The 20,489-nt window shown below is 38.0% G+C and overlaps 2 protein-coding genes across 9 annotated transcripts in view; both read left to right on the forward strand.

Annotated features, from left to right (window-relative positions):
• The window catches only part of MAP4K3 (mitogen-activated protein kinase kinase kinase kinase 3), a 199,589-nt gene extending 195,160 nt beyond the window's left edge, over nucleotides 1-4,429 (forward strand). For 4 of the 5 annotated variants that reach the window (XM_054475488.2, XM_054475489.2, XM_054475490.2 and 1 more), the window contains 2 exons: nucleotides 1,792-1,847; nucleotides 2,986-4,429. In XM_054475488.2, coding sequence (XP_054331463.1) covers nucleotides 1,792-1,847; nucleotides 2,986-3,073 — 144 coding nt within the window. In that variant the 3' untranslated portion in view covers nucleotides 3,074-4,429. The remainder of the gene's footprint in view (nucleotides 1-1,791; nucleotides 1,848-2,985) is intronic. The other variant, XR_008500605.2, reaches the window with a different exon arrangement.
• Nucleotides 4,430-8,268: 3,839 nt separating this feature from the next.
• CDKL4 (cyclin dependent kinase like 4) overlaps nucleotides 8,269-20,489 on the forward strand; it is a 72,892-nt gene continuing 60,671 nt past the window's right edge. For 3 of the 4 annotated variants that reach the window (XM_063648799.1, XM_054475504.2, XM_054475502.2), the window contains exon 1: nucleotides 8,269-8,398. The gene's annotated coding sequence lies outside the window, so the exon portion shown is untranslated. Of the gene's footprint in view, nucleotides 8,399-19,964; nucleotides 20,185-20,489 lie in introns of those variants that run through there. The other variant, XM_054475503.2, reaches the window with a different exon arrangement.

The raw sequence follows: 20,489 nt of genomic DNA on the forward strand, positions 1-20,489 counted from the left end.
TCAGAGCATTTATTTCTAACAAAGTAAGCAATATACCACAGTGTTCATGAGCCTGGGTTCCAGAGTTGAGACACTAGGCTTCAGGTCTCAAGTTCAGCTAGTTAGTAGCTGAGTGACCTTGGCATGTCACCTAACTTCTTTCTACCTGTATTTTTTCATCTGTGAATTGAGTTATTACGATTAAATGAAACAAAGCATGTAATGTGCTTGGCCTGGTTCCTGACCTATAGTAAGTGTTTAAAAGGTAGCTGCTGGCCAGGCATGGTGGCTCATGCCTGTACACTCAGCACTTTGGGAGGCCGAGGCGGGCGGATCACGAGGTCAAGAGATCAAGACCAGCCTGGCCAACATGGTGAAACCTCGTCTCTACTAAAAATACAAAAATTAGCCGGGTGTGGTGGTGCGTGCCTCTAGTCCCAGCTACTCGGGAGGCTGAGGCAGGAGAATCGCTTGAACCCAGGAGGCGGAGGTTGCAGTGAGCCAAGATCGCGTCACTGCACTCCAGCCTGGGGACAGAACAAGACTCCGTACCCCCTCCAAAAAAAAGGTGGCTGCTACTATGTTTCTAAAAGTAATCCCCACAAGTGGGCTCACACTTTCTAAAATCACCTGAGGAACTGAGCAGGGAGATAAGAACAGTCAACAGCTAATAAACACTAGTCAGAGAAAGAAAAGCATTACAGACAAATACAGAAGTGGTTTAAAAACTAAAAGGAAAAAGTTCACCCAAAAAGTCACCTGAGAACTACACAGGTAGCCCATCAATACACACCTCCAAAAATGTTAGCTTCTTCTAGTAGGCAAACCCCAGAATATATTGGTAATCACAGTCATGATGAGCCACAGGCGTTGAAGTGAGCGTGCTGAGCATGCTGTTTCCTGCAGGTGTGCTGGGTTACAACAGAAGCTAAGAGTCATTGGTGTTTCCAGAAAATCTAATTGTAGGGGTATTGATGGAATAAATTTAATTTCAAATCCATTTTTTCTTCAGCCTACCAAATTTTGGGGAGATGCTACTGCCCTTCTAATTCATAATATTTTGTGTTCAGTAAGCTGTGAACAGTTGGTTTCTCTTTTTCTTGTATATTTATTCTTAACTCCCCAACTGGTAGGTGGTCACACTGAGGACTTCTTGAAGGATATATGGTCATTAGAAAATATTATTTCAAGAGAATGAGGAAGAAGTGGGAAAGATAATTATTATGTATTGAGCACTTCCTTAGCTAGGCATTATACCCACTAATCCTTATAAGAACACTGCAGGGCACTACTGCATGGTAGATCTTTTCAATCCCATCTTGCATAAGGCAAAACCATTTCTAGCGGATTACATACGTTGCCCAGTAAGTGGGAGAACCGCGATTCAAACTCAAGGCATGTCTGGCTTTTAAATATTTCCTGTTACACTACGTGGCAGCCTTTTAAGTAAAAGAACCAGATCTAAGTAGCTTACTGCTGCCAGTAACCTTGCCATTAGCGTTAACATAAATGATGAAAGTTTCTAATAAATAAAATGGATTTAGTGCTTTGCTTTTAAGTTTTTCCCTTGAAGTCTTATGATTTAACAAGGAAATCATTTTCCTTTGCCTGCATTTCATGATTAACTCAAAATTAACCACATTTCCCCTCGACTAACAAATTGATGTACCTACATGCTGACTTTAACAGTCATGCAGGAATATATTTTCATTTTAGGGATTATGTTTCTTTTCTGTTGAATTATAATGAAGTGCCCATTAAAAATTTTGTGTCTTTAATTTCAGAAATTAAATTTATGTTTTAATTGAACAGGTAACACAAGAAATTTCAGATAGCACAAGAATTTTCAGGCTGCTTGGATCTGACAGGTATGAAAACGGGCTGTATTAAATACATAGTAGTAAACGTGTTTTATAGATCCAGCATGAAACAGATTTCTTTTTCAAGAGAATTGAAATGTCTGCAATATGTTCAACATAGAATTTTTCACACTATAAGATTTCACAAGTCAGAAAGTTAGAAAGCCTTTGAAAATGTACCTGGTCTTCCAAGTAACAGGAATGTATGGATCTGTCAGTACTAGTTTGCATTAAACATACTGACATCTGATTTGCAGCAGAAGAAAGAGGAAATACCATATGTTAATGAACAGAACTTTTTGTTGTTAATGCCGATAGGATTTTGGAGATCTATTCTGATTGACTGTAAGGGATTGGTCAGAGTAGTGGGAGAAATTATAAAGATAAAGTTATAGGAAATAGACACAAACCTTCTTGGAAGGCCAGAAGGTTTGCATAGCTTCAGTAAAAGATTTGGCTGAAGGCAGCTGTTCACTCTTAAAAGCTTAGGGCATAGATACATAGGAATGTAGAGGAGTTTATCTAAATACCTTGTTTACTCATGTTGTCCTAAAACCAACCTTTGATCATGCGGGCAGGACTGCTGTTTCCTGGGGAGGGCAACCAGATAAATTACCCACAAGTGTGTTGACTCAAAGCCTTTGTCATTAAATCTGTGCCGAATAAATGCCCGCAGGGACAGCTAGTCAGGGCACATGGCTGCTACAACTCTTTCTGTTAGCGCTCTGGCCCCCTAGCCGCTCTTTCACTGAATACCAGTGTCTGAGTACGTTATTCATCCGTCGTGCAGCCTGGGTCTCTGGGTCAGACCCTGGCAATTTAGCTTCTGATTCTTGAACTGCAAATCGTTTTTAGAACTTGTAATAAGAATTAAGTTCCCCCAAATAATTTCTAATATAGGTTTCTCCCCACTTCTGACTCTTAGAAGAACACTGGCCTAGAGATGGGAGGTAGTGGACAGCAAAATTACTTCCCAGAGCTAGAACTGGCCCTGTAATCACAGTGATAGCAAATGATTTCTGCCCACGATCAAATGAGCAGCATTTATAGAGGCACATATTGGAGAAGCAATGGAAAATTTGGGAGCTAACATTAGTTTTCAAGAATAACTTTGTTTTGTTATATGTTTTTTGTTTATTACTTTTAGGGTCGTGGTTTTGGAAAGTAGGCCAACTGATAACCCCACAGCAAATAGCAATTTGTACATCCTGGCGGGTCATGAAAACAGTTACTGAGAATTGTTGTGCTTTGACAGTTAACTCTAGAAAGAAAGAACACTACCACTGCAACATTAATGGAAGCTTGAAGCTGTACAAAAGCTGCAGTAACCTGTCTTCAGTTACTTTGTAATTTATTGTGGCATGAGACAAGATGGGGAAAATTTTGTTTTAAGTGGTATGGATATATTTAGCATATTGAACCACACAAGTGCTTAATTCATTGTTATGTAATCTTTGTACATATAGGCAGTATTTTTTCTGTGAAACTTCATATTGCTGAAGACATACACTAAGAATTTATGTAGATAATGTACTTTTATGAGATGTACAAGTAAGTGTCTTATCTGTACAGATGTAAATGTTGATGAAAATGCAATTGGGGTTAATATTTTAAGAATTCTTTAGTATATTCTTGGGTGTGGCTATATTACAAAATGGGATGCTGGCAATGAAACAATACATTTAACACTCTTGTATTTTTATTATATGTAATTTAGTAATATGAATATAAATCTTGTAACTTTTAAAATTGTAATGGAGGCTGTAATCATTTTATAATCTTGTTTTTAATTTTAATGCAAGTACACTGGTGTTTATATTTGCACAAAGTATTGATACGTGATGTATTAAGTCACAAAAGTAAGCTGTGACATTGTCTATAAGCATTTGGCTCCACAAATGTATTTGGATTGTTTTCTATGTGAAGCAAACCAATTATAATTAACCACATGTTGTAGTAACTGGTCTTTTTATATTTAAGCAGAATCCTGTAAGATTGCTTGTCTTTGCTTAAAAACAATACCTTTGAACATTTTTGAATCACAGAATAGCGGTACCATGATATAATACTGCAATTGTGGTCTGAATTACAGTATGCACAAAGAATTAATTAGCATTATTAAAGAGTCCTCACTAAACATTTCATATAATCACACTGAAGAACTGTAACATTCCATAGAGTGAAGTGGTTCAAATTTCTCTTGGAATTTTTACTTTTGTTGGCCTTATTTTATGATCCTTTTCATATTTCTTTTGACTTAGAGTATTAATACATGGCCACAACAATTTAGTTACTACCTCATACAAACAATATAATGGTTACTACACATCACAGGAACTTATTTTTGGTTTAAGTCATTTTTGATTGCTTTTTTCCAATGGAATATGTATATACCAGGTTTTAGCAAAATGCACACTTTTGGCTCTTTTTGGTATATGTTCTTTATATTTTAATGTGAATATATACACTAAGAACAAACTAAATTGTGATTTATGATCTTCATTTATTTTAATTGATAATGGTTTTAAAATATGTTCCTGATTGTACATATTGTAAAATAAACATGTTTTTTAACATGCTGTTGTATAGTAGCTTGTCATCTGGTTTAATCTGTATATAGTAACACTAAAATATATTAAGAGGGGAAAGCTTTATTTGTTTCATAGTTAAATTCTCAAGTACTGAATTTTGGTCCCTCAAATCATGATTTGTATTTGATATGTGATTTCAATTTCATGAAGCATTAATATTTCCACACAGGAGAGAAGGGCATCTTTTGCAGAAACTTTGACTTCCTGATAAGAAAAGTCAAACATTCACACTTTTCTGGTTAGAGGCAGGGGTCCACAAACTACAGTCCTCAGACCAATCCAGCCTACTGCCTGTTTTTGTAAATAAAGTTTTAATGGAGCACAACACCACGTATTCACTTACATGTTGTCTATGCTGCTTTTGTGCTATAATATTAGAGTTGAGTGGCTTCTGAAACACTATATGGTCTGAAAAGCCTAAAATTCTTACTTTGCTGACCCTTTACAGAAAAAAATGTGCTAGTGCCTGGGTTAGAGAAAGTAAGGAAGCATTGGGAAATGCAGTTCTGGAGGTAAGGAAGGGGAAGATGAAGAGGGAAGAACTGGATTGGGGATCAAGAGGCACCATTTCCACTATTGCTTATGCCACTACCTGTCACAATGGCCTTGAATAATTTAACAGTTTCCACATCTAAAATCATACAGATGCTAATAACCATAACAACTGAGTTCATTTATCACTTTTCCCACATTGTGAATAATCCTATCATTAATGACTAATGACTTTTTTGACACATCTTTGTCAGTATAACATTATCAATTTGCTGAAAAGCAGAGACTGTTGGAAAAGATTTTTAAGTGAAGATTTTTAAGTGATCAAGATTCTGTTCTTGGCTCTTACTGACAGGGTTGTTTAGTTTATCCTTTTGCTGAACCACTTTTTTTTTTCAGTTTTTAAGACATAAGTTATATAAAGGGTCATATCTCAAAAAACGTTAGTCATCACATTTAGCTGTTAAACAGTTAGAAACATTTTCAAAAAATCAAATACACAACTGGCTGTGTATTACCCAGGAGCTTTCTAAGATATATCTGGAGTCATAATCTTGAGGGCTGAGGCTCAGTAACCTATATTTTAATAAAGTTGTACAAATGATTGATGTGCATCGCAGCATGAAAACCACTGGTGGGCACTAAATTTAAATCAGTGCTTCTGAGTGTGTCCAAGTGTGCCTCAGAATCATCTTTGGTAATAGTTAAAAGTGCAAATTTCTAGATTCCACCCAGGAATTTTTGATTATGGATCTTTATGTACACAAAAGGAAGACAGCCACTCACTTAAATGTTGGAAACAATCTATTTCGTCTTTATTGAAGTTAAAGCAATCTTCTTATTAGCTAATTGCATAGACACTGGTTTTGAGAAGAATGAGATCAACTGGTTATGGGCCTAATGGCATCATTCAGCTTGCACATGTTACTCTGATTTCATTAGAGACCAGGAAACAAAGGACAGATTCTATTAGTTTTCACCATTACTGGCGGAGAGGTGAAAGTATGTGCTATACAAAATAATGGGTAAACACTAAGAGGGCATATAATACGTTCCCAGTCCACGTATATGTGTGCCAGGTACTCATCTGCATGCTTTATATAATCCCACTTAAGCCCCAGAGCACCCCTGTGAGGTATTATTAACTCTGTTTTACAGATGAAGAAACAGGCACAGAAAGTTTTAGCAGCTTGCCCAGGACTATAGCTGGTAAATAATACAGCAAAATTTGAACCTCAGCACTTGATTCAAAGTGTATTCTCTTAACCACTGTGCAAGACTATTATATAAAATACATGTGGTATATCCACTGCCCACTAAAACAGACTCTCTCATTCTTTCTTCTAAAATTAGATATTTTTTTCTCCAGGTGTTGGATTTCAGATTTTTATTTTCACTGTTTCTGCACAAGAGATATTAACTTCTGTCTTAATTTTTTGCTTTACCGAAAGGCATTTTTCTTATCCAAATTTGGTATAAAGATAAAAGGATTTACATAAAATTTACAGTTAAAGTATATTAAGTAGTCAAAAGTCATTATAACAAAGACTTTTTTTAACTTTTGTGAGACAATTACTTATACAACATATAGTGATTATTTACAGTGTAGCCAAGGCACTTTACTAGCACTGGAGAAGAGATGGAAAAGGTTTAATTCCCAACCAGTATTCATCCAAGGAGCACACTTGGATGAATAAAGGCAAACAGAAGTAAGCAGTATTAAAACAAGGTAAAGGCCCGGTGTGATGGCTCAAATCTCTAATCCCAACACTGGGAGGCTGAGGTGGGAGAATCACTTGAGCCTAGGAGTTCAAGATCAGCCTGAGTTACATAGCGAGGCTACTTCTCTACAAAAAATAAAATTAGCCAAGTATAATGGCACATGCCTATAGTCCCAGCTACTGGGGAGGGAGGCTGAGGCAAGAGAATCGCTTTGAGCCCATGAGTTTGAGGCTGCAATGAGCTATGATTGTGACACTGCACTTTAGCCTAGGCAACAGAGTGAGCCTCTGTTTCCAAAAAAAAAAAAAGGCACAAGAGGTTGTGCCTAATTCTGCTTTGTGTAGTAAGATTTGTAAACCAGGTTGTTGATAGATGAAGAGAAATTTATCATATGCAGGAAGAAAGCAAGGTAGGAACCTGTAACCTAGACCAAGGCATATGCAAATACTGCATGTTCAAGAAATAGTGACATTGAATTGAATGAACCAGAGTTTCGGGTGCCTGAAGCAGAGTAATAGGGCAGGAAGCTGCATAAAAAGATGGGCCTGGTTGTGAAGAGCCTCCTTATGAGAGAAGCAGCTAGGAATCAACAGTTTCAGAAACTGGAGAGCAAGTATCATGAAGATATAAATGGGTTGATGGATTTGTACATAAGGTGATACTTGCATACTTAATGAGAAATTTTTCTATAGCATGATAGATGGTGGAAATTATATAGGAATTGGATAGATGTGAATTTTATGAGTATTTGACTTTCGTGGAAGTGTATTTGCTCTCAAAAGAAGGAGATAAAGGTTTTTGGTTTGGTTTTGTTTGTTAAAGATGGGAGATTTGAGCATGTATCTAAGCAAATGAAAGAAGTGGAAAAGAAATGAGATGGATGAGAAAAGGAGAAGACAGTCACCTGTTTAGGGAAGTATGGAGATGCTAAACCTGGCCATGATCATGGGGAGCATTTTGCTAATGCTGAAACAAAGTACGTGTGTGCTTATTAACATATAGCATTTCTAAGTTAGTCCTGGGAATAAAATGGGTAAGCTCTAGCCAAAATTCTCTTTCCCAAGTAATACATTATCTCCACATAGCATTCATTACATTATTATTTGTTTCATTGACTTTCTTCCCTAATAGGTGTCAAACCTGTGTCTGATTCTTAGGCCCCAGGTACTAGTACAATGCTAGGTGAATTAGGAAAATGGCCTCTGATCCATAGCTGCTTTTCACGCAAAAACCTACAGAAGTCTGCTGAAAAGGTATTTGGATAATTAAACAAGACCGCAAAGTAATGACTAATGACAGAGAATCTTGCAAACTGAAGGTCTCTGCCCAGGCAGGGAAACGAACTAATTAATATTCGAGTTACGTGTGCTGTTTTTTAGTGCTCTCGATGCCTTGGGAAAGAAGGGGACATGGTGTAATCACAGTATTAAGGGGAAAGGGGTTGAAATGTTTCCTGAGCGTTCTCATGCAACTTTTGCTCCGTTCACAACCTGATGCTACAAGCTCGGCCCCGAGGTTATACCCACCAAGAGGAAGGATCAGGGCTGGGGCTGCGAGCGCCAGGGAAACCCGCTCCGGAAGCCGCCCTGCCCCGCGCGCCCTAGCGTGCCGGTTGCCCGGGAGACGCTGCGGCGGTTCCGCTGGCTCCGAAGTCGCTGGGTACACGGCCGCCTCCTCCGAGCGACACGCGCGGGAGCTGGGGCTAGGGCTGTTCGGCGCTGCTCGAGGCTGCGTCACCGTCGCCTCGTCCGTGCAGTAAGTGCGGATTCTGCCAGAGGCGGGGGAACTGGGGGCAGCGTGCGGGGTTGATGGGGTGAGCCACGGGGTCTAGACCGCGGATCCCAGTTGCGGGAACCAAGAAAAGTTCCCCGAAAGAAAAGCGGGACCGCCTTCCGCTTCGGTGGCCCCTGGAAGGGAAGGGTCGGGTTAGAGGTGGCAGCACTGACCCGGTGCGGGTCCTTCGGGGCGGAAGCGGTGCTGCCCGGGGAGTGGGCGGCGGCGGGGGCCGAGGAGCGCGCGAGGCGGAGGCCTACCTATGGCCGAGAAAGAGAACTGTCATTAAATGAAGAAGGCTGAAGACCAGAGGCCTGGAAATAAAGTGGATTTATGCTTGACTTGCAGATCTGTTATGTGCACACACGAAATGTGATATATTTAAACAAAATTACTTTATCAGATTATGTATAATTATGTGGTATTCTGGTTTTCTGGGGATGCTTTTAATTAGTCTGATTGTATTGTCAACTGGACAGGTTTATAAATAGGTGTGTGTACTTTTGAAATTCAATAATTCAGTGTTATGTTGATAAAACAATGATTTAATGGCCCATTTTACTGATTAGTTTTATTAAATATAAATTCATGTTTTGTTTGGTTGAAAACAATAAGAACAACATAGGAGGTTGTGACTTTAACAGCCTGTGGATCCCCTAACTGATCTGGCCTGGTCTTCAAAATCTCTTTTTCCCTCGTCATTCCTTTTTTTTTTTTTTTTTTTTTTGAGACAGGGTCTCACTTTGTTCCCCAGGCTTGGGGGCAGTGGCGCCACCTTGGCACGCTGACCTCCCAGGTTCAGCAACCTTAACCTCCCAGGTTCAGCGATCCTCTTGCCTCAGCCCCACAAGTAGCTGGGACTACAAAGGAAGGACACCACGCCCAGCAACTTTTTTTGTATTTTTAGAAGAAATGGGGTTTCACCACGTTGGCCAGGCTGGTCTCGAACTCCTGGCTTCAAGTGCTCCACCTGCCTCGACCTCCCAAAATGCTGGGATTACAGGTGTGAGCCACCACGCCCGGCCATCCCCATCATTCCTAATGCCACTGTTTACGTAAGAGTTTCCTAAAGCTCCTAGATTAGAAAATGTGTTTTTTCGCTGTTCTTTTTTTCTACCTCTCCCTTTCTTGATTTTGTTTTCCTTCTTTCAGTGTATTCCTTAGGCTGGCTTGAGTCCTCAGGACTTGATTTGTGATACAATCATGGAAAATAACCTACCTCCAAGTCTGTTCTGTTTCTGTGTACATCATTTTGCAAATCCTTGAGACTAAGGAAATTAAATAGAAATTTTCAAAGAATTTAGTGAGCCACTGAAGTATCTATCTACCTCTTTCGATAATCATAAGTGGGCTCAGTTCTATACCTATCTGCCTTTGTACACAGAGCTTTAACTTGCGAGTCAAATACTTAGTAAATTCTGAAGTCAGGAAGCCCTGTAGCCAAAAGGTATAAAGCTTCAGTTTGAAGGTCAAAGATGACTGTGAAAAATAATTTGCCAGGCATGGGTGGCTCATGCTGGTAACTGCAGCACTTTGGGAGGCCAAGATGGGAGAATCACTTGGTCCCAGGAATTCAAGGTCAGCCTAGGCAACATAATGAGACCCCACCTCTAATGTTTGTAAAAATACAAACATTAGCTAGGCATGGTGGCACATGCCTGTAGTCTCAGCTACTCAAGAGGCTGAGGCAGGAGAATTGCTCAAGCCCAGCAGGTACAGGCTGCAGTGAGCCCTGATCGTGCCACTGCACTCCAGCCTGAGTGACAGAGTGAGAACCTGTCTGTTAAAAAAAAAAAAAAAAAAAAAAAAAGGAAAAAGAAAAGTATTTTCAACCAATTGAATCTACTTTCTGCCAATAGCTATATTACCATTTAATCTTGATTTCTTGTCCAAGTACTGTATTAATAATCAAAATGTACTTATTGCCTTTGCTTTAAAAAGTAAGTCATTTTACATATTTAGTAGAAAGGTTGGAAAATAACATTATGGTAGGGCTACAATGGAGGTCCACTATGTGCCAGACAATAGGCTAACAATAGAAGGCAATGTGATAATGTTTTTGAAAGGGTGAAAGGAAGTCGTTAACATAGCGTGCGAGCAGAGAAAGAGCCTGCTTTTGGGGATTGGGAGAAGCTAAGCAGAAAGACATTTGACTTGAACTTGAAAAAGATGAAGATTTAAGGGTCAGACATTCTAGGCAGGGGTATGAAAGGAGGCTTAGAGTCCTGGAAGTGTTTGGGGAAGAATCTGAGAAGTGATGCTGGAAAGGTAAATTGGGGCCATGGCATACAGAACTGTAAATATCATATTACAGTTTGAACTTTATTCTGTGGCGTTTGAGCCCATAAGACATTTCCGAGAAAGGATGATGATATCTGATCCTGTTGATGTTTGAGAAAGATGTCTTTGGTGTAATGAAAGTAAATATAAAGGAGAAAAGTGAGATAACACCCTTTAAAATAACTCTTGATATAATAATTTCAAGCTGGCAATAAGAGTGTAATAAACTCATATATCTGGACTCACTGTTTACGTTTTGCTCAATTTTTATGTTGTTTATTGTTTTCTTTTTCAGTGTGTGTATAACACATGCATATTAATTTTTCTGTACCATTTGAGAGTAAGTTGCAGACATCAGATCCCTTCACCCGTAAATACTTCAGTGTATTCCCAAGAACTAGGACATTTTCTTATATAATCACAGTACAAATTACCAAAATCAGGAAACTGATATCAAATCCACAGTCGAAATTTAGATTTCGCCAATTATCTTAGTAGTATCCTCTATGGTCATGTTGTTCCTCAGTCCAGGATCCAGTTCAGGATCACACATCGAATTTTGTTTTCCCATCTCTTTAGTCTTCAATCTGGAACAGTGCTTTGATCTTTTCTTTCATGATGTTGACATTTTTTATTAAGAGTACAGGCCAGTTATTCGTAGAATGCCCTTCGGTTTGGCCATGTCTATTGTTAACTCATAATTAGATTTAGGTTTTGCATTTTTGCCAAGAATACCACAGAGGAGATGTGCCCTTCTCACTTGCACATTTGTCTTTTCTAGAAATTTCCTGTAATGGAATTATAAAATATGTAGGATTTTGTGTCTGTCTTCTTTCACTTAGCATTATGTTTTGGGGCATTTGGTTCTTTTTTTTTTTTTTTTTAATGTTCATCTACATTATAACAAGTTCATTCCTTTTTGTTGCTGAATAGTATTTCGTTGCATGGATAATCCACATTTTGTTTACACATTCATCAGTTGAGGAACATTTGGATTGTTTTCCGTATAGGGACCTCTTATGAATAATGGTGCTGTGAACATTTGCTTACATGTCATTGTTAGATCTATTTTAAAATTTTTCCTGGATAGATACTGAGGAGTGAAATTGCTGTTTATGGTTAATTTTTAAGTTAAATTTGTGTTTAACTTTTTTTTGAGACAGAGTCTCACTCTGTCACCCAGGCTGGAGTGCAGTGGCACAATCTCGGCTCACTGCAACCTCCGCCTCCCAGGTTCAAGCGATTCTCCTGCCTCAGCCTCCCAAGTAGCTGGGATTACAAGTGTGCGCCACCATGCTTGGCTACTTTTTGTATTTTTAGTAGAGATGGGGTTTCACCATGTTGGCCAGGCTGGTCTTGAACTCCTGAGCTCAGGTGATCCACCCGCCTCAGCCTCCCAAAGTGTTGGGATTACAGGCGTAAGCCACCATGCCTGGCCCTATGTTTAACTTTTAAGACATTGCCAAACTGTTTTCCAATGGAGCTGTGCTGCTTTACATCCTCACCAGTGATGTGTGTGAGTTCCAGTTTCCATCTTATCAACACTTAATATTGTCAGTCTTTGGATTTTAGTCATTCTAATGTGTATGTAATGCTATCTTATTGCAATTTTAATTAACACTTCCCTAATGGCTAACAGCATCCTTTCATGTGCTTAGTAGACATTTGTGTATCTTTGGTAAAATGTCTATTCACATCTTTTGTCCATTTTTAAATTGGGTTGTTTAACCTCCTATTGAGTTGTACGCATGCTCTATGTATTCTGGATACAAATATTTTATCAGATATAAGATTTGCTAATATTTTTCTTTAGTCTGTGGCTTAGCTTTTCAATTTCTTAATGGGGAAATTTTTTGAGGAGCAGAAGATTTTAATGTTGATAAATTCCATTTTATCCATTTTTTCTTTTATGAGTCATGCTTAATGGTGTCATATCTAAGAAATCTGCCTAACTGAAAGTCACAAAGATTTTTCTCCTCTTTTTTTTTCTAGAAGTTATACAGTTTTAACTCTTACATTTTGGTGTTTGTCCATTTTGAGTTAATTTTGCTATATTGTATGAGGTGTCTGTCTACTGTGTGTGTTTGTTGTTTGTTTTGCATATGGATATCCAATGGTCCTGGTATCATTTGTTGAAAAGACTATTCTTTCCTTGTCGAATTGCTGCAGCACCTTTGTCAAAAGTCACTTGGGCCAGGTGCAGTGGCTCATGCCTGTAATCCCAGCACTTTTGGAGGCCACGGCAAGCAGATCACTTGAGATCAGGAGTTCAAGATCAGCCTGGCAACATGGTGAAACCCCATCTTTACTGAAAATACAAAAATTAATTGGGCATGGTGGCACACGCCTGTAATCCCAGCTACTTGGGAGACTGAGGCAGGAGAATCACTTGAACCCAGGAGGCAGAGGTTGCAGTGAGCCAAGATTACACCACTGCACTCCAGCCTGGGTGACAGAGTGACACTCTGTCTTAAAAAATAAAATAAAAATAAAATAAAAATTAAAAAGTCAATTGACCATAAATAGAAGGGTTTATTTCTTGACTCATTATTATGTTTCATTGATATATGTCTTTATGCTGGTACCACAGTCTTGATTTACCATAACTTTATAGTAAAATTTTAAGTCAAATTTAAGATACATTTTAAATATAAATATTCTAAATTTGTTCTTTTTCAAAGTTGATTTGGCTATTCTGGTTCCTGTGCATTTCCATATAAATCTTAGTTTCAATTTCTACCCAAAAAAAGCCTGTTGGAATTTGTATAAGGAATTAATTTTTTTAAATTTTGTTTATTTTGGCTTTTAGACACAGGGTCTTGCTGCATTGCCTAGGCTAGAGTGCAGTGGCATAGTCATAACTCACTGTAGCCTCAAACTCCTGGGCTCAGGTGATCTTTCCACCTCAACATCCCAAGCAGCTGAGACCACAGGCGAGGGCCACTAGACCCTGGCTAATTATTTTTTATGTTTTTAGAGACAGGGTCTCACTATGATGACCAGGCTGGTCTCAAACTTTTGGGCTCAAGTAATCCTTCTGCCTCAGCCTCCCAAAGAGCTGGGATTACAAGCATGTGCCTCCACTCCTGGCCAGGAATTAGTTTATAGATGAATTTATGAAAAACTGATGTCTTGCTGGGTTTTCAAATCCATGAACATGGCATTTTTCTCCTTTTATTTAGATCTTTAATTTCTTTCAATGGTGTTTTGTAATTTTCAGTATGCAGGTCTTGCACTTCAGTTGTTAAATGTATTCCTGAGTATTTTATTCATTTTTACGTTAATGTGGATGGAATTGTTTTCTTAACTTTATTTTCAAATAGTTTGCTGCCATTATATAAAAAGACGATTTATTTTGCATATTGATCTTGTATCCTACTGCACTGCAAACTTGGTCATTATTTCTAGTAGACTTTTTATAGATTCATTAGGATTTTCTGTAGATAGTATCATGTCATTTCTGAATAATGACAGTTTTACTTTTATTTTCTTTTTTAAAAAATTATTCATATATATTGAGCACTTCATTTAATAACTATTTATTTTATAGAGACGGGGTTCTTGCTGGGTTATTCAGGCTGCTCTCAAAATCTTGGCCTCAAGCAATCCTCCCACCTTGGCCTCCCAAACTGTTGGGGTTAGAGGTGTGAGCCACCGTGCCTGACCTTAATTTTCATTTTCAATGTATATGCCTTTAATTTCTTTTTCTTGCCTTATTGCACTGACAAGAACTGTCAATACAATGATAAATAAAAATAGTGAAAGCAAACATCTTTTTTCCAGTCTTAGGGGTAACACATTCAATCTTTCATCATTAAGCATGATGTTAACTGTAGATTTTTCACAGATGCCCTTGAGGAAGTCCTCTTGTATTCATCATGAATGAGTGCTGGGTTTTGTCAAATTCCTTTTTCATGTGTACTAAGATGATCATGTGATGTTTTTCTTTTATTCTATTAATATGGTATTTTACATTATTGATTTTCAGTATTAAATCCACTTTGCATTCCTGAGATAAGTACCACAGAGTCATGATATATAATCTTTTTTATGTTTCCGAATTTGGTTTGCTAATTATTTTGTTAAGGATTCTTGTGTCTACATTCACGAGAATAATCTGTGTTCTTGTGATTTCTTTGTCTGACTTTCTATCAGGGTGATATTGGCCACATAGAATGAGTTGAGACATGTTCCCTCCTCTTCTATTTTTTCAAATAGTTTGCAAAGGATTGATATTAATTTTTCTTTGGTAATGTTTGGTAGTATTTACCTGTGATGCTGTCTGATCCTGGGCCTTTCCTTGTGGGCAGATTTTTAATTACTGATTGAATTTATTTACTTGTTATGGTTGTAATCAGATTTCTATTTCTTCTGGAGTCCATTTGATTATTTTGTATGTTTCCAGGCACTTGTCCAACCAACTTGACTAATTTTGTTGCATAAACTTGTTTGGAATATTGTCTTTTAATTTTTTTAAATTTCTGTAGTATGGTCCTAATTTTGATAACTTTTCTTTCTTTCTTTTTTCTTGCCTACTCTAGCTAGAGCTTCACTTTTGTTGATCTTTTCAAAGAACCAGTTTTTGTTTATTGTTTTCTATTGTTTTTCTGATGAAGAGTCAACCATTATGCATATTGTTGTTCCCTTGTATACGAATCGTTCTCTCTTTTCAAGATGTCGTCTTTAGCTTTCAGTAGTTTGGCTATGATGTATCAAGGCGTGGATTTCTTTGTGTTTATCCTATTTGGAATTCATTGAACTTTTCAGACCTGTATATTAATGTTTTCCATTAAATTTGGAAGGTTTTGGCCATTGTTTCATAAAATATTGTTTTCTGCCATTTCCGCTTACTCCTCTCTTTCTGGGAATCTCATTACATGTCTGTTGGTATTATTGATTTTGCCTCCATCGGTCTCTGAGGCTCTGTTCATCTTGTTTTTCTTCTTTCTTTCATTTTGACTATTTTTTATTGGTCTATTTTACTGATTCTTTCTTCTGTCATCTCAGATCTCCTGTTTGTCCCATCTACAGGATTTTTCGTTTCTGGTTTTTTTTTTTTTTACTCTTAAATTTCCGTTTGGTTCTTTTCTTTATTTTCATTTTTTTGATTGAAATTCCCTCTTCATTGAGTCATTGTCCTCATATTTTTCTTTAATTCTTTATATTATAATTTGCTTTAATTATTGAACATATTTATAACAGCTGCTTTGAAGACTGTCAGCTAAATCCAACATCTGAGTCTACTCAGAATCCATTTTTATTGACTTCATTTTTTTCTGAGTATCAGTCACACTTTCCTTTTTCTTAGCATGTCCCATATTTTTTTTTCTTTCTTCTTCTTTCCTACTTCCTCCTAAAATCCAGTTTTATCTCCTAATTTTTTTGTTGAAAACTTAACATTCTAGGTAATATTATAGCAATTCTGGGGTGTTTGTTATTGTGGTGGTTGTTGTTTTGATACAAGGTCTCACTCTGTCTACAAGCTGGAGTGCAGTGGCATGATCATAGTTCTACTGTACTGTAACCTTGAACTCCCAGGCTCAAACCATCCTTCTGCCTCAGCTTCCTGAGTAGCTAGGACTACTGGCATGTACCACCACACCCAGATAGTTTTTAAAATCTTTTTGTGGAGATAGGGTCTCACTGTATTGCCCAGGCTGGTCTTGAACTCCTGAGCTCAATCAGTCCTCAGGCCTCAGCCTCCTAAATAGATTAAGGGCATTTTTTACTCTCACCTATTGCCTATTTGATTATCAATAAGCTTGTTCATCTTTCTTTCCCTCTTCATTCTTTTAACATAATTTAGTTGCATTACTTTCTACTTTGTCAGAATTTATAATATTTATTTCTTATTCTTCCACTCTTGTTTCTACCTTTACTTTGGTCTTTAAATATATCAGATGCTCACCATAAATCCTTTTGCTGAAATTTTTCTAGTCAACTCTTGGTTGGATGAAGGCCTTTCACCAATACATTCAAGAGGACTATGGGTACAGTATTCCTTGAGTTCTTGCATGTTTTAAAATATCAGCTGGGTGTGGAGGCTCGTGCCTATAATCCCAACATTTTGGAAGGCCAAGGTGGGAAGATCAATTTAGCCCAGGAGTTTGAGACCAGCCTGGGCAGCAAACCAAGACCCCATCTTTACAAAAATAAATAAATAATATTAACCAGGTGTGGTCCCAGCTACTTGGGAGGCTAAGGTGAGAGGATTGCTTGAGCTTGGGAAGTCAAGGCTGCAGTGAGTCATGATTGCACCACTGCACTTTAGACTGGGCAACAGAGCAAGACCCTGTCTCAAAAAAAAAAACAATAAAAAAAATTTTAAATGTTTATCTATAGCTTTAAACTTGAAGGACACAGCTTGGCTGAATATAAAATCCTTGGTTTTCATTTTCCCTGGAGTTTCTTTAAGATGCTGCTGCACTGTTACTTTGTAGTGTACATTGCTCTTGATAAGTCTGATGTCACTCTAATCCTCTCACACTTATTTAATATATTTGTCTGGAGGCTCAGAGAGTATTTTCTTTATCTTTGATTGTTTTATTCAAATATGTCTTGGAGTTGGTTGTTCTGGGTCAGTTTTCCCAACTACCTAGTGGGCCTTTTCAATAGATATAATTAGCTTTTATTTTATTTCCAGAAAATTTTCTTGGATTATTATTTCAACTATTGATTCTGTTTCATTGTTTTGTCTTCTTCAGGGACTCCAGTTATACATATGTTGGGACTTCTTTTCCTGTCTCCATTTCAACTTTCTGTCTAAACTTTTACCTTTTTTTCTTCATTTTAATTCTCATAATTACTGTTCTGCCTTTCTTTAATGCCCCAATCAAATTTTCACTTGAATCTATTCTCCTATCAGCATCTCATAATTTAGTCATTTCTGATATGATTTTGTCTTTTTCTGATGATTCTTTTCTGAGTTCAATCAACTATCTTTTTATATCTTTTTATCCAAATCTACACATCAGTAGCCAAAAGAAAAAAGTAAGAATATAGGCCAGGTGTGGTGGCTCACGCCTGTAGTCCCAGCACTTTGGGAGGCCAAGGCAGGTGGATCACGAGGTCAGGAGATCGAGACCATCCTGGCTAACACGGTGAAACCCCACCTCTACTAAAAAATACAAAAATTAGCCAGGAGTGGTGGCATGCGCCTGTAGTCCCAGCTATTCAGGAGGTGGAGGCAGGAGAATCGCTTGAACCCGGGAGGCAGAGGTTGCAGTGAGCCGAGATCGTGCCACTGCACTCCAGCCTGGGTGACAGAGCGAGACTCTGTCTCAAAAAAAAAAAAAAGTAAAAATAAAATTCATCTATATATATATATCTTCTTAAATAATTTTTGTCCACTTGTGATTTGAATTTCTGATTCAGTGTGACTTTTTCATATCTCCAAATTGTGAGAGGCTATTTAAATCAGTTTGGAGTGTTTGTGTTAGTTTTCTTTTGCTTCATGGTTAGATTTTGTGTGTGTGTTTTTTTTGTAAATGATTTTCATTAACTGAAATTTTTGGGTTCTCATTTCTTTTTTCTGACAATAATAGCTTGTATGGGGACGGCTTTCCCCTGTTTCATTTCTCGGGCAGGTTTTGGCTGTTAGAAACTGGCTATCATCCTAGGCCAAGAGAGTCTTTTCTGTCACTGTAGTAAAGTGCAGTTTCTTTCATTGATGACACTTTTTCCCTGTCTTAGTGGTGATAGGAGGATTCGCATGTCCTTCAATTCAGAATTCTCTTTTGTCTTGCAAGATGCCAAACGTATCCTTCTCGCTTCTTTTTTCCTTCACTGTCCAGTCACCAGCAGATGTCTTTCCCTTCCCTCTTGTCCTTTTATTCCCCAAAAATGGTGCCACACTGACTAGTGCTACCTTGAGACCCATGTACTTTTACAGCCCTTCCTTGTAGTGAGTGTTCTGATCTACCAGGACACTCTTAGGGTATTTTTACACTTGTGATGTGTTTTCTCTTTGGGAAGGAGGTGATCTTAAGTCTTTCTTAGGCCCTTCTTTTACTCTTCTGTGTTTCTTACAGCTTTTTAGATCTCATCCCTCTCATATCTTTGCCTTCTGCCAAGGTTTACAGTGGGAGCTCGAGATAACCCCTCCAGAATTTAGGCTTTTCTTTTCTTTTTTTTCTTTCTTGAGATGGAGTCTCGTTCTGTCACCCAGGCTGGAGTGCAGTGGCATGATCTGGGCTCACTGCAACCTCTGCCTCCTGGGTTTAAGCAATTCTCTTGTCTTAGCCTCCCGAGTAGCTGGGACTACAGGCGCCCGCCACCATGCTTGGCTAATTTTTTGTATTTTTAGTAGAGATGGGGTTTCATTGTGTTAGCCAGGATGGTCTCGATCCCCTGACCTCATGATCCACCTGCCTCAGCCTCCCAAAGTGCCGGGATTACAGGCGTGAGCCACCGCGCCCAGCTAGGCTTTGCTTTTCTACCTAAGTTTGTAGAGTCCTATGTCTTCTTGTTATATTGAAGGCATTGGATTTATGTGGTTTTATTTGTCCTGGTTGATTTGTATTGCTTCGTGGAAGATATATGAAGAGATTAGGTTTAGGCAGCAGTCACTGTCCTTGGCTACCTCAAAGCTCCCCACCACGTGTACCTTGACAAGCCATTTAGGCATAATGTGGAGCATGTTTGTGAACATTGGGTATGGACAGAGGATAAGAAAGAAGAGAAGGCATTTGGTTTAGAATGTTCCAATTTTTAGATGATTGTGTCCATTCATGTAGAGATATTCATCAAGCAGTTGGATAGTTGGTCTGGATCTCAAATAAGAGATTAGGAATTACTGCCTCCAGAAACTGTGTTATAATCCTAGTAAGCTGGAATTAGAGCTGTAAATTCCACAAAGGAATTGACAGGAATTGGTCTAATTCCTGCTTGCATACTCAGACTCATTTTCCATGAACATATAGTAGGACTTTTGAAAACAGAAATATTGAGCGGTTACTAGGTGAAGTACTATTTTCTGGAGCTTTATTTTATTGTATTTAGCAGTTTGGTTGATGTGATTACGAGATCTAAATATTAGTCTGAGGAATCAGTCATTACTGAATCTGTTGAGGAAAAAGAAAAAACATACATCAATAGGTCAAACAACTACCTAGAGAGAAATAATAAAATAATGCATAAATTAAAACTTCATAATTAAGCTTCTTGTCATATTTATAGTTTCCCCCAATGACTGTAGTACTTATCAAGTAGGTTAAATTAACAAATCTATAAAGTTTTATACCAATAACTTTATCGCATTTTATTTTAGAGACAGGGTCTCACTCTGTCACCCAGGAAGTAATACAGTGGTACAATCATAGTTCACTGTAACCTCAAACTCCTGGGCTCAAGTGATCTTCCCACCTCGGCCTCCAAAAGTGTTGGGATTACAGGCATGAGCCAATGATCCCAGCCAGATGCCAATAACTTTCTAAAGCAAATTCCCAGTTTCTCCTACTCTCTTTCCAGCCATCTATTACTATGCAAAGGTATGCATGCTCACATCTAAATATCTTTAAAATAATAATACATAGGTAAAAATACAGTATAACTAATAGGGCTTTCAGAACATAATCTGTGATGGATTTTCCATGTGTTACTTGAGTGTGTATGCTTGAATTTTCTTTCTTTAATAAGAGAGGAAATCGAATTCATTCCCCCCCAAAAAAAGCACCACTGTAAAAAATAGTATGTCAGTAGTCATTATATCCAGGTAAACATTTTTCTCCATTGTATATTTTTATGGTGGCAAGTGAAAGTAGATGATTTCTTTCACCATTGAGATAATCTGTAG

This window comes from Pongo pygmaeus, chromosome 12 (assembly GCF_028885625.2).
Source record: "Pongo pygmaeus isolate AG05252 chromosome 12, NHGRI_mPonPyg2-v2.0_pri, whole genome shotgun sequence".
Lineage (NCBI taxonomy): Eukaryota > Metazoa > Chordata > Mammalia > Primates > Hominidae > Pongo > Pongo pygmaeus.